This window comes from Natrix helvetica (genome assembly GCF_964273705.1).
Source record: "Natrix helvetica genome assembly, chromosome: 3".
Taxonomy (NCBI): Eukaryota; Metazoa; Chordata; class Lepidosauria; order Squamata; family Natricidae; genus Natrix; species Natrix helvetica.
Window position 1 is genome coordinate 68,457,195 of NC_138549.1, and position 14,220 is coordinate 68,471,414.

The 14,220-nt window shown below is 46.7% G+C and overlaps 1 protein-coding gene across 1 annotated transcript in view; it reads left to right on the top strand.

Annotated features, from left to right (window-relative positions):
- LAMC1 (laminin subunit gamma 1) overlaps nt 1–14,220 on the top strand; it is a 157,382-nt gene that overhangs the window by 99,659 nt on the left and 43,503 nt on the right. The window contains exons 5-8 of the mRNA XM_081948795.1: nt 1,581–1,769; nt 5,903–6,020; nt 6,333–6,431; nt 13,606–13,742. Coding sequence (XP_081804921.1) covers nt 1,581–1,769; nt 5,903–6,020; nt 6,333–6,431; nt 13,606–13,742 — 543 coding nt within the window. The remainder of the gene's footprint in view (nt 1–1,580; nt 1,770–5,902; nt 6,021–6,332; nt 6,432–13,605; nt 13,743–14,220) is intronic.

Sequence of the window (14,220 nt, forward strand, 5' to 3'; positions counted from 1 at the left end):
ACATCTCCCAAGCTCAACATTCAGTCAAAGTGCTAGTCACTTTGTAGTGAGCAATCAAGTCAACCACGCCAAGTGGAAACAGTGTAGTTGTACCATAATGGCACTTATTACAGAATATACGCCCCTTCTCTCCCCTTGGGTGCTTTTATTCTTTGCCTACTTAGCCGTAAAGAAGAGACCATATCTAGTATTAGTGGGTTGGCAGCCTAAACTCTATTATTCTCTTTGGACATGGTTTTAGTCCGTATTCTCAATTATACAGATGTACAAATCGATCACCTGGGCCATTTTCTGCTTGTAAGCCAAGGTTTAGCAAAAAATCCATGCAGTTCAGAGTTCCCCACTGAAGTATCTTCAGTACAGATATCTTGATTTGCACTCAGGATTTGGGAGAAATTAACTTGAGTTATGAAAGAAAAATACTATTTTTTGTTTTGTTTTTCTTATTGGGAGGGTGTAGCAGGGAATCCAATCATCCTGGCCCTTCTGTGTTAATTCAAAATAGTGTAACCAGAGGCCATTCTGGCTCTGAATGAATGGGAAATAAATTATGAGAATTGAAGTCCAACACATCTGGATGTTGGGAAGATTTAACATAACTTTTTTTTTCTTTCTCGTTCAAAACCAATTTAAGGTCTTCTGCTGTAGTCAGAGCTTCAGCTTTCTAATCCAGGAGCTTCACTGATACTCTCTAGCTGTAGTACTTACAATACAATACAATACAATACAATACAATACAATACAATACAATACAATACAATACAATACAATACAATAGTAGAGTTGGACCTTGGAGGTCTTCTAGTCCAACCCCCTGCCTAGGCAGGAAACCCTATACCGTTTCAGACAAATGGCTATCCAGCATCTTCTTAAAGACCTCCAGTGTTGGGGCATTCGCAACTTCTGGAGGCAAGCTGTTCCACTGATTAATTGTTCTGACTGTCAGGAAATTTCTCCTCAGTTCTAAGTTGCTTCTCTCCTTGATTAGGTTCCACCCATTGCTTCTTGTTCTACCCTCAGGTGCCTTGGAGAATAGCTTGACTCCCTCTTCTTTGTGGCAACCTCTGAGATATTGGAACACTGCTATCATGTCTCCCCTAGTCCTTCTTTCTCTTAAGCTAAACATACCCAGTTCCTGCAACCATTCTTCATATGTTTTAGTCTCCAGTCCTCTAATCATCTTTGTTGCTTGTGGTATCCCTGTGAGGTAGAAAAAGAGAAACTACAGTAATGTGGTGGTTTTTTTTAAAAAAAAAGCAGCCTAAATCTAAAGGGCAATGAAAGAAGTGATTTATGTTTTCAACATGATAAAAATAGAATTTTGATTGAGGAAAACAATGATTCTGTCACCATAGGAATAATTTGGTTATCCAACCTGTGCCTGTCACTTTTCATTTCTGGGCCATTCTAATTACCTGAACTGAGCAATTTATTTTACGAGGGAACTTGAGTTCCCAGGTCATATTAACTGTCAGCAATATTGTAAGTGGTAAGTTGACAATTTGGAAAGGAATTTTAACCCACCCACCCCACTTCACAGCCTTTTAAACTAACCCGGGTTTGTGCTCTCCGACATACAGGCTGTAACTGCAATGGACGATCACAGGAGTGTTACTTTGATTCTGAACTGTACCGATCCACCGGCCATGGTGGCCACTGCTCAGGCTGTTTTGGTAACACTGATGGACCAAACTGTGAAAGATGTCGGGAGAACTTCTACCGCCTGGGGAGTGAAGAGAACTGCCTGCCATGTAATTGCAGTCCTGTGGGTAAGTATTAAGGAGACTGCTTTTCTGCATTTTCCCTTTATCTCCAATGTTTTCCGTAATATTTAAACAAGGGAGTTCGTAGCATACTTCCAGTTTTACAATTCCATTAAAGTGGAAAGCAAGGTGCTATGGCCAGAACGGGAAGTATATGGAAACAGTATCTGCATGTTGTAAAACTACACTACACAGGTCTAAATTTAGGGCTTAGTTTAGGATCTCAATTAGGGCTAGATAACTTTGGATGGCTATAGATCACATTTTATTCCCCCCTCCCCCCCCCTACAGCCAAAGGCTACATTGAATTCAACATTAATGCAGATTAGTCAAGGCTATATTAGGCCTGATGGGGATAGGGGTGTATTTTATTTTAGAACCATTTTAAGCTTATTTGAGGGATTTTGGTTGCATTTTCTAATTTAAAATATGAGAAAAACGTATGTCAATTTTTGGTAATTGAGGAGAGAGCTGAAAGCACTACAGATAGTCCTCGCTTTACAACCTTAATTGGGTCCATCAAATCAGTTGCTAAGCAAAGCAGCCACAAAGCAAAGCATCACACATCCATCCCAATTAGTGATGGCAGTTGTGTTGTTAAGCAACGGCGTCATGTGACCATGACTTACCAATTCCTGCTGGCTTCCACATTGAATTTGTTTGCTAGAATCTGATTAGGAAGGTCACAAATGGCGATTACGTGACCATGGGACATTGCAACTATTATTAACATGCAGTGGTTTTCAAAGGTCCAAATCACAATCATGTGATCATGGGGATGCTGTGGAACTCATAAGGGCAAGGATTCATTGTACGTTACTTTTTTCAGTGCCAATGTAACTTCAAAGAGTTGCTAAACAAAGGGTCATTGTTTTGGAGGATAAATGAGCCTTTTGGCTTCAGCTGGCCATGTGTGTCCTCAGTTTCTGTCTTAATCACACAATAAGCATGATGTGCAGAGCTTTGCATTTGGACATTAATACGACTGAAAGCTTCAGATAAGTTATGCATACTCTCAATCAAGACATTATCCAATTTTCAGGTTTAAAAATCATTCACGATATCAAGCTGAGATCTCCAAATACCAGTCTGATGTAAATTGTTTTGGTTTTGTTCCAAGTATAGACAGTGCAGCATCAGGGTAGAGTGGTACTGGTATATCATGTTTTATCATGCATTCAAGAATAATTTTAAAAACCTCAGTGAAACCCTCTAATAGATTTCATGGCACACAGGCAATCAGTATGTATTTAATCTGTATGTTGATTTAGTATAATATTTTGATCTTGAGTTAAGATAATGTTTTTGTCTGAGTAATTATTTCTAAATAATTATAGACTAGAAAGAAGAATATTGATTGTATGTGCTAAAGGCTTATTATAAGCTGAATAATTCCCTCTTGTTTAAACTCTGGGGGTTGATTCTGTTTGAAAAAAAAGTTGCCTAAAGGTGAATTAAAGACATCTTTGAAAATCAGGAGTTAGTTTCTCTTTGTCCAATTTAACACATTCTAGAAAAGTTGGGATAGCAATTCCTATAAGTTTGATAGAGCAATAATTTCAGCTATATTGATTAGGAATCCTAATGATCTAAGAATGTCGAAGATGAGGGGCTGTAAAGTATTGATATTTCCTGTACTTAAAAAGCAAAATGAACAGTTTAATGCATTCCACTTGGAGATATATTTGCATTGTAAATTAGCTTATGGAGTAAAAATAATTGACTGGCTTAAATATTGAACAATAGGAAATAACAGAATTCATGCTATTTTAGATATGGGGAAGAGACCATAGCTCCTCTATTGCATTCAGTTGTCTAGAAATTCTATCTGTGGTCTACTGAATCAATTTCAGAAATTGACATCTTTTAGAGAGAGTATCTCTCTTTGTAAAAGATTGGAAGGACTGCGGCTCAGATGTAATGAAATGAATTCCAAATAAGACTCGCAGTTGACATCTCTCCTGGTCATCAGGAGAAAAAAAAAATTCAAGCCCTGATTGAAAAAAATATATGGAACAACTGAGTCTGTGCAGTGTTAAATCTAATGGCTATACCTTGTGTGGAAAAAAGAATACCAGAAAAAAAGGTTAAACTAGAATGATTTTCCTTAGCATTTAGTTTTGTCTATACAAACATTTTATTATACATTATTTTATTTCATTTTGCTTCATTGATTGATTGCTGTGGAAAAGCCGGAGTTGAACTCTTGATGTCCATTTGAAATTGTGCAATCTAGATCAGAGTTAACCTAAATTCCAGTGAAAGTATTTACTAAAAGTAAAATCAATCTGAATGCTTCTGAAAGCTAAACAGTACAGGAGTATAAAGATTGTTTTAAACTTTATCAACCAATTCTGAATGAAAACCACAAGTGAAAATACAGAATTAAATTATCAGCATTGCTTTTATTTATTTGGTACAGAAAAAGGTGTCTTTCTGACTGATTAAACTATTGGAACTTGTCCTGGCGCATATGGATTCCACATAATTCTTGAACATAGTTATTCTACCCTTTGTCCTGAATGAAGTCACCAGTAAGACCTGAAAGCAATATAAAACCCTATTAGAGTGTTTAAAAATGTTTGTTCTCTTCCAAATCAGCAGAAGCCCTGATTTCTTCAAATCAGAATTTCCTCATGTATTTCTTTTTAAATCAGACTCCACCGAGAGCTACTTTTTTGCAACTTGATCTATGTACATCTGGACTTCACTTCCTTGTGACATTTCTTTTTTGCATTGGATTATATCATCCAGAAGTGGTATATGTTTTACAATTTGCAGCCACTAGCAAAGTGAGAGAGGGGAGATATTTGTGTCTGTTGTTCAGCATTAGATTCCTGCTGTGGATCACAAACTATCTTATAAAATTCCTCAGATACATACTCAATGTTTGGGCAGATGATTGGGTGTAATACCATGGAAGTTCAGTTCTTTCCACCTTGTGATGCAGTTGTCATCAAATGTAAAATGGAGATTAATCCCAAATTATGGGCCATTGCAGGGGAACACTAAATGAAGAGTACAATATGGGAAATAAAGAGGTAGCATAACTAAAGAAGTGTATTAAAAATTGCCCCGCAGTAGCAACTGATTTCGTCACACAGCACGTTTGCATTCTAGTTGTTATCAAATTCTATGAATCAGTTAGAGCTCTTTGTGGCAAACCATGCCTTCAGATGCATTTGTTCTGAATTTATATTTCAAATTATTTTCATAGTTTGTAATTTTTTCTTAAATAGTACTGTTCTCTAAAATGCATTACATTAACCAATTTTTTTCTAGACTATACTGCAGATATTGTACTCAGACTACTGCATATTACTAGTGGCAATGCCCACGTTTTGTGGTAATTGAGGAAATTACTTAACAACATTACTGTACTCTTACAAAATTATAAAAAGTACACTAACTGAAATTCACCTTTTTCTGTTTCTTATCAGATTTGTTAGTGTGAAATATTGAGAAATTAAATCCATATTTTTTTAGATCAATGTTTAGTGTGAGAAATTGCATTGACTGAAGAATTAATGTAATACCAAAGACGTTTGATGATTTTTATGTAGTGCTTTCTTCAAATATATAGACTCCATTTTTTAAGCTTCAAATGGAACAGACTGGGAATAGAATTTACACAGACTGGGAATAGAACTTCTGAATATAGATGTTTAACATGTTTATTTTTCTATTTAAGATTGCATATATAATGGGAATATTGGTGTTCCCATGTTTAATTTTTCCCTCCTTCCCTCCCTCATTTTTTTCCAGGTAAAAATATTTTTGAATGAATTTATTATTTAAAAATAACCGTGACAGAAAAAAACTTCTCCTTTCTAAATTTAGCAAAAGGAATTATTAAGAGAAAACTAAAAGTGGATTTTTGTGGGAAAGGACTTCTAAGCATACTTCTTGCACTCATTTAAAATACTTGGGCTAAACATATACTCTATTTAAGTATCTAAAATTTAAAAGTTTACCCACTTGCAATTATACTTTATTTCTGAACTTCAGCTTATGGTCCGTAGCATTTCAATTACAATATAAAAGTGAAATCCAAAATGTACAATGTTTTTCTAGAACTTTGCTTGAAGAGAAATAAATCACTATGAGGGAGTACTTTCAACTGTATTTTGTTTTCACAGGCTCCCTCAGCACACAGTGTGACAATTATGGACGCTGCAGTTGTAAACTTGGTGTGATGGGTGACAAGTGTGATAGGTGTCAGCCCGGCTTCCATTCTCTTACAGAGGCTGGATGCAGGTAAAAGTGACCCGGTCCTATAAGTAAAGGTGAAGACGGAAAAATGTGTGTCTAGATGTGTGCAAAATATTCTATTAGAGCAGTGTTTCTCAAACTTGGCGACTTTAAGTCCTGTGGACTTCAACTCCCAGAATCCCCCAGCCAGCATAGCTGGCTGGGGAATTCTGGGAGTTGAAGTCCACAGGACTTAAAGTCGCCAAGTTTGAGAAACACTGTATTAGAGGATGAAACAACCCATATTAGAACATTTGCACATCTCTGGTTCCTTCATTATTCCCAGTGTTCCAATTAGACTCTTTTCTTCTTGTTCAGGCGCTGCTCTTGCAATCCAGCTGGCAGCAGAGATGAATGCAATATAGAAACCGGGCGTTGCACTTGTAAAGACAATGTGGAAGGGTTCAACTGTGAAAGGTAAAACAATTTCTAGTAGGTGGAATCAAATGCTGAATTGATTGTGTTCTTGTACCCTCCTTAGAAGGAATTCAGGGCAACCTCCATGCAGATTATTCAGAAGTTTTTGTTCGAAAATCCTGAGGTTGCTCAAGCTAAGTGGTAACCGGATAGATCTACCTGGATACATCAAAAATCAAGATCCTCATCAACGCTTGTTCCAGATTGTGGAGAAGGGAAATTTTGAATTGGAATTATTTTGGCTATTTGGAAATTTACTATTATTGGGGAAGCCACTGTTGGAAAATGTCAGTTGGTCTTACCTGAACTGCATGTCTCGAAGATGGCGTGGGAGTAGTCACACATGGGTATTAACACAGCCCTTTTGCCCTGGAGGCTGAGGTAAATCTTGAGGCCACACCTCCGTACCTCCTCTGACCTCCCAGATTAACCGATGGTCATAGCAAAGAACCTGAAAGAGGAAGGGACAGGTAAAAACACAAACACATCCTTCCTGCCTGGTCCCTGACTGACCGCTGAGCTAACTCAGGCCCTTGGCGCGGGGCGCCCTAACGGGGGGGGGGGAAGTGACTACTCCCACGCCATCTTCGAGACATGCAGTTCAGGTAAGACCAACTGACAGTCTCCGAAGAGAGGCGTGGGAGGAGTCACACATGGGACATACCAAAGCTAGATGTCCTAGGGAGGGATTACTGGGCCTGAGCCCCACGAGAGTCTAGGACTCCCTGAAGGACCCTCCTTCCGAAGGCCGCCTCCGTGGAGGCATAAGTGTCTAGCCGGTAATGCCTAATGAAGGGCGAGGGAGAAGACCAAGCGGCAGCCCTGCATATCTCCTCAATAGGGGCCTGGGTGGCAGCACTTCTGGTGCCTCGTAGGCCTTGGAGATGGCCGATCTGATCCACCTGCTGATGGAGGCTGGGGAAACCTTGGCTCCCCGGGTGGACGTCTGGAAGGAGACAAAGAGTGCCTCAGAGCGTCTGAAGGGGGCCGTGCGCTTCAGGTAGATGCGCAAGGCTCTTCTGACATCCAAGCAATGCCAAGATTTCTCTCTATCCCTGGTCGGCTGCGGACAGAAGTCCGGCAGAACTATTTCTAAGCCTCTGTGAAAGGGAGAGTTGACCATGGGCATGAAAGCGGGGTCCAGTCTGAGGACGACCCGGTTGTGTAGGAATGAGCAGAGGTCCCTTCTGCTGGAGAGGGCGTTAAGCTCTGACACCCTCCTGGCCGACGTGATGGCCACCAGGAAGACTACCTTGAGGGTCAGGAATTGGAGGGAGACCTCTCTCAGGGGCTCGAAGGGAGCCTCGGTCAGAGCCTGGAGGACCGTGGGAAGGTCCCAGGTAGGGAAGCGATGGACCATAGGGCGCTTCAGGTTCGTCGCCCCCTTGAGAAAGCGCTTTAGGACAGGGTGCTGGGATAAAGGCGGGGCATCCACACCCCCCAGGACAGTGGAAAGGGCCGAGACCTGCCTCCTCAGAGTGCTAGGGGCCAGGCCTTTCTCCAGACCTTCCTGCAAAAAATCCAGCACCTGGGGCACGGAAGCCGCAGCTGGGACGATGTCCCTCGCTCGGCACCAGTCCGCGAAGGCGAGCCAGGAAGCATTGTAGATGCGAGTTGTGGACTGCCTTCTGGACGCCTCGATGGTCCTAATGACCTGCGCGGAATATTGGGCCTCTCTTAATTGTTCCCGCTCAATCGCCAGACGGTCAGATGGAGCCACTCCGGGTCCGGATGCTCCAGAGACCCCTGGAGCAGGGTTACTTCCCCCTGCGGGATCCTCCAATGGGGGGCTGAGGACAGATCCACCAGGTCTGCTAACCAGGGGCGGCGTGGCCAGAAGGGGGCTACTAGGACCATCTCTGCTCTCTCTGCCACTAACTTCCTCAGGACCCCGGGAATGAGGGGAAGGGGGGGAAAAGCGTAGAGGAGGCCGGGCGGCCAAGGGCAGTGCATCGCGTCCGTGTCCATGGCGCCTCTGGCTGGGAACCTCGATAAGAAGACTGGCAGCTGGGCGTTCGCTGGGGTTGCGAAGAGGTCCACTGTTGGATGGCCGAACCTCCTGCAGATCTGTTGGAAGATGGCGGGATGGAGTTGCCACTCTCCGTTGTCGACTGTCTCCCTGCTGAGCCAGTCTGCCTGCTGGTTCTCTATTCTGGAGATGTGCTCGGCTCTGATCGATCGGACATTCCTTTCTGCCCAGTTCCCCAGCCGGAGAGCCTCGTTGCGTAGGGCCTTGGAGTGGGTACCTCCCTGTTTGTTCATGTGGGCCTTGGCTGCCACGTTGTCGGTCAGGATCAGGATGTGGTGATCGGTCACTGCGGTCTTGAAGTGGCGTAGCGCCAGGTGAATGGCTCTGAGTTCCAGCCAGTTGATGTTGTTGCGTAGATCTGATGTCGTCCATCGGCCCTGGGCTATCCAAGATTCCAGGTGCGATCCCCAGCCGAACAGGCTTGCGTCTGTCGTGAGGACCATTCTCGATGGCTCCCTGAATAGGGACCCCCTGTCCAGAGCTGGAGTCGTCCACCAACGAAGAGAGAGGCGCACCTGGGGAGTCACGAGTACCTTGAAGATGGTGTCGCTCGTCCCGGCTCTCTGGTGTGGGAGCAGGAACCACTGGAGCTTTCTGGCATGGAGGCGAGCCCAGGGCACGATCCCTATGCAGGAGATGAATTTCCCGAGAAACCTGGAAAGAAGAACTACAGGGACAGAACGTGATTTGCGGATCACCTGCACCAGCTGAACAATGCTGTCCCTACGCTCCTGAGAGAGGGAGACCTCTCCCGACACCGAATCTATGATGGCCCCTAGGTGTTGGAGCCTGGTAGAAGGAGCTAGTTGGCTCTTCTCGATATTGATCGAGAACCCCAGGGACCTTAGGGTATCGATGGTGAGACCTAGGTCCTTCTCGGCTCTGGCTGGGGACCTGGCTAGGATTAGGATATCGTCCAGGTAGCAATGGAGCCGAACCAGGAGGAAACGAAGGTGACCCGCAGCCGCAGCCAGAACCTTGGTAAAGGTTCTGGGGGCTGAGGCCAGCCCAAAGGGGAGGGCCCTGTACTGGAAATGGTTACCCTCATGGGAAAACCTCAGGAACCTACGATGCTCGGGGGCGATCCTAATGTGAAGGTAGGCCTCAGTGAGGTCGATGGAAGCCAGGAAGTCCCCTTGCCAGATACTCTCTAGGATGGACTTAAGAGAGGCCATCTTAAACCTACGGTAGACTACCCTGGAGTTGAGCAGCTTGAGGTCCAAGATGGCTCTCCACCCCCCTGAACTCTTGGGAACCAGGAACAGGTTAGAATAAAAACCTGAACCCTTCTCCCCCTCCGGGACCCTCTGTACTGCCCTGATGTCCAGTAGATGCTGGATGGCCTTGCCCAGTAGGGCCCGTTTGGCCGGATCTGAAGAGGAGGCGAAGGTTCAGAATCTATTCGGGGGCTGCGTGCGGAACTCCAGGTGGAGCCCGAGCCTAACGGTTTGGCGGACCCACTCATCCGAGGTGACGCGATCCCAGGCATCCGCAAATAGGGAGAGGCGACCGCCGATGGGATGATCCTGGGACGGATCATTTGAACCTGCGGAAAGGACGGCCACCCCCCCCCTCGAAAGGGCCACTTGCCCTGCTGTTGGCCCCTGAATCTGTCTCTGGGAAACTGCCTATCCCCCTGCCTGGGAAACCTTGACGCCGTGTACCTCTGATTCTGGAAGTCCGAATCTGGTGGGCGATACGTCGCTCTCCTAGGATAGGGAGTCTGTCGGTGCTCTGAACGCCTGGTCGTGGTGGGGAAGACCTTACGCTTATTCTTGTCCTCCACAAGAATGGGATCCAGCGAAGAACCGAATAGCTTGTCCCCGGTGTAGTCCGCTCCTGCCAGGTGCCACTTTGCGCGAGATTCTGCCTGCCAGTGGCGCAGCCACAGCAGGCGCCGGGATGCTACAGAGGACAATAAAGCTCTAGAGGCATACTTAATCACATCCAAGGTGGCGTCAGCTGAAAACTGGGTGGCTGCCAACACCTTTGAGATGTCCTGCAACAGGCGCACTTCCGAGGCTGGGGTCCTGTCTCTTAGTTGCTCCAACCATAGGACTGTGGACCTGTTAAAGAAAGAAGCAGACGCAGCCGCCCTAATAGCCCAGGTTATCGCCTGAAATGACTTACGCAATACCATCTCGGCTTTCTTGTCCTCTGCTTTGAGACAGTTAGCAATGTCTCCAGTCACTACTGCGGAGGATGAAGCCAAACCGGCAACTGGGGTGTCCACTGGTGGTACCTGCAGAGCTTGGGCGAAGGTAGCGTTAAGGTTATAAAATTTGCGTTCATTGCCCCCTGGTGTAGGGAAGGATCCTGGCTTAACCCACTGGGATTTAAGCACCTCTAAAAACATTTCAGGATAGGGATCTCCTCCTTCTCTGCCAGGGGCCTGTGGAAAGGTCCCTTTTTTCTCCCCCCACCAGAGCTGGGGGTGGAAGTCGCTGGAGCGGGCTCTGTAGGAGAGTCCAGGTCCGCAGTGGCTCTGGCCTTACGCAGTAAGGAACTAAATAGGGAGGGAGGGAACAGCCCAGTAATATTGGGAGCCTCCGGGTTCTGGGCATCCTCATCCTCCGAAAATCCCACCTCCTTCAACTCTCCCTCCTCCAGTTCCGAGGTCTCGCTGGTGGTGGAGGGGGAGGGAGACCTGGATTCCCTGGGATCAGAAAACCTGGGGTTATCCTGATGGCCTCTGGTGGGATGTCGGGAAGACCGTTTTCTGGAACTCTGGGACTGGAGTTGCATCCCAGAGGTTATCCCCTGGACTATAGCCCTGGCGAAGACCTCCTGAAAGCTTGCAGGGAGCTCTGGGAGAACAGGGTGGAGATCTGGGGGTTGTAGCCCTTCCCCTGGAGCAGGAGACTGGGGGGCCAGTCGGTTCCTAGCAGGACTGGGTGCCCTGTGCCCAAAGGGGTCTCCCCATGTCTCCGATGGTTGGGCAGGAGAGGGGGGGGTGATAGAGAGCTAGGCCCTCTGCCTGAGCCCCTAGGTGAGCCTGGGGATCCAGCCCTGGCCTCTTCCAGGGCAGGGAGTCTGTGAGGCGAGCGGGACCTGGAAGGAGAAGGGCTGATGGTGGCCCTGAAGTTTCTCCTAGAAGCCCTGGTGGCCCTCATTTCCTTAGAGGAGGTCTCCTTCCTGGCGGCTCTGGGGTGGCCTTGCCTAGCGGAGGACCTTCCTCTGGTGACTGGGGGCCCCTTGGAAGTCCCCTCTCCCGGGTCTGAGTCCCCTGGGGATCTAGCCCTGGTCCCCCTGCTCCTCGTCTCTGCCATGTACTCACACGTTTGTTGATCACCACCTCCTCCTTCTGCCGGCCTCCCTGCTGCGTGTGTGCTTCTTCCTAGCTCTGCGCTCTTCTTAGCAGTTCCTGCCGCCAATCCGCGGCCCGAGAGCCGGCTCTCCACAATGTTTCGGCCCTCCCCGGATCACCGGCAGAGTTCAGGCCTCAAGAAGCCTCTTCCGGCTTCGGTGGAGTCTTCTGAGCGCTCTCGGCATCCGTAGTAGGATCGCCGGTCACGCGCTCTCCCACGTGCTCTTCCAAAATGGCGGCGATGCTAAGATGGCGGCCGCCGATCTGCGGCCCGGTTCTCTGCCGCTCGGGTGCGTTGGAAGCCGATCCTTTGGTTCCTGGCTCAAAAAAAGTCCCGCGAAGTTCTCCTGTGAGGCGCGCCGCCGCCTCAGTGGTCCTCGCGGCGCGGGGCTTCTCCCCCTCTTACGCGGCCGTCCGGCCGCCTGGGGGCTCGCGCTAGCAAGTGGAGAGGCTTTGGAGCTAGCTGCGATGAGCACTGGTGAGGAGGGGTGAAGAAGCAATCCGATGAAGAAAAATGAAGCTCTGTGAAAAAAAACCCTGAAGTCTTCGAAGAGAGGGAGAGTCAGGTAAAAACACTCCTTCTGGGCCGAAGGCTGAGGTTAATCTGGGAGGTCAGAGGAGGTACGGAGGTGTGGCCTCAAGATTTACCTCAGCCTCCAGGGCAAAAGGGCTGTGTTAATACCCATGTGTGACTCCTCCCACGCCTCTCTTCGGAGACTGTGTCATCTTCCAGCCCGGCTGCCTAGATTTTTGCTACCCAACTTGCAGAAGTGCAGCCCATCCAGAACTATTACTTCACCTGTTGTTTCTGAAAAAAATAACTTCTGTAGCAGTAGCATTTACTATAGAAAATATTAGCATTAGCATAATATGATAATACTGTTGTAGAAAACATGGCATGGATTTAATTGACGGTGACAGATTCAGCTCATTAAACATCCCTATACTTGAGCCAGTGGCGTAGCGTGGGTTGTCAGCACCCGGGGCAAGTAATTTGCGCCCCCTAACCCGAGGGCGGCCCGACTGCAGCTGCCCCCTGGGTCGGCATCAGTCAAGTGAGGCTCTCCATGCTGGCCTCCTGCCTTCCTCCCGAGGAGGAGCTCGGCAGGGCAGCAGGAAAAGGCTCGACTGAAGGGAAGCAGGTGCCGCGGGGGTGGGAGGCGCACCGGGGGCTTCGGGAAGGCGCCGGCTCCCCGGGGCGCTCCAGGTGGAGTGGGAGGACGCAGTGGCGTTGCAGCGGCGGGCAGATGGAGCGCAGCGCCGCTCTCCTTTGGCTCCCGCGGGGGCGGGGCGGCGGGTCTTGGCGGCTCCGCTGGGAGGTAGGCGGTGCGCAGGAGGGGCCTGGGCAGGCCGGGGAGCTTAGTTCGCGGGCCGAGCCGGGCGCAGAAAGAGGTGGCCACAGTCCGGCAAAGGGCGGCGTGGGGTGAGTCAGGGCGCCCCCCCAGATGTTGCGCCCGGTGCGGCCGGCCCCCCCTGCACCCCCCACGCTACGCCACTGACTTGAGCATATATGTAGAAATGCTTTCCTTCAATGCACAGATTTAGTCAAAGCAATGATACGTTCACCGCTCTATAATCCAAACTTCTTTTGCTTGGTGGTCAGAATATCAGTGTAAATTCTGCCTTCTTTTATTTTCATCTCACAACATTTTCTCAAGGTGCTGGCTGTGATTCTAAATGAAGGGAAATGCTATAACATTTTAGCATGAAAGTCTGTTATGGGTGTATACAGTGTATTATAGATATGGCTTTTAGCCAGCTTAAACTCTTTGTTTAATATTTGAATGTAGAAACAGAAAAGACAGATTATGAATTTCAGTGTTTTCTTTTACTTTTAGATGTAAGCCTGGCTTTTTTAATCTGGATTCCGACAATCCTAGGGGATGTATTCCCTGTTTCTGTTTTGGACATTCCTCTGTCTGTACCAATGCCGTCGGATACGTTACCTCCAAAATTACATCCACTTTCCAAACAGGTAAGTTTAAACTTCAGTTTTTCTTGATTAGGTTTAACATGCCATGTAAGACATAATGCTTTGAACACATTCATCAGTTTATTTTCTTTTGAGCAGAAGCATTGGTGCATTCACAATATAACATGATATAACATACTTTGTGTCCCAGTAATAAAAATCAAAACTTGTAATCAGTAAAATAAAATAGGGCTAATAGTCAATTTGTTAAACAGTTAGGAGAATGAAACATGTAATTATATCGTAACAAGCTATAATCTTTTAAGTAGGTGTTATATAATCAATGGTATTGTGCAATTTCTAACTTTCAGCTTCAGTTGCTTCATAGCTTGACTCAGAGTTGTCTGGTGTGTAACAGAGAACAGCTTTTTTTAAAAAAACTTAGCAATTCTAGATTTTTTTAAATCAAAGCATAATAGCAAGTTTTGTCATTGTTTTTCAGTTATTCAGTTGCTTCCAACTCTTAATTGTCCAATGGGTA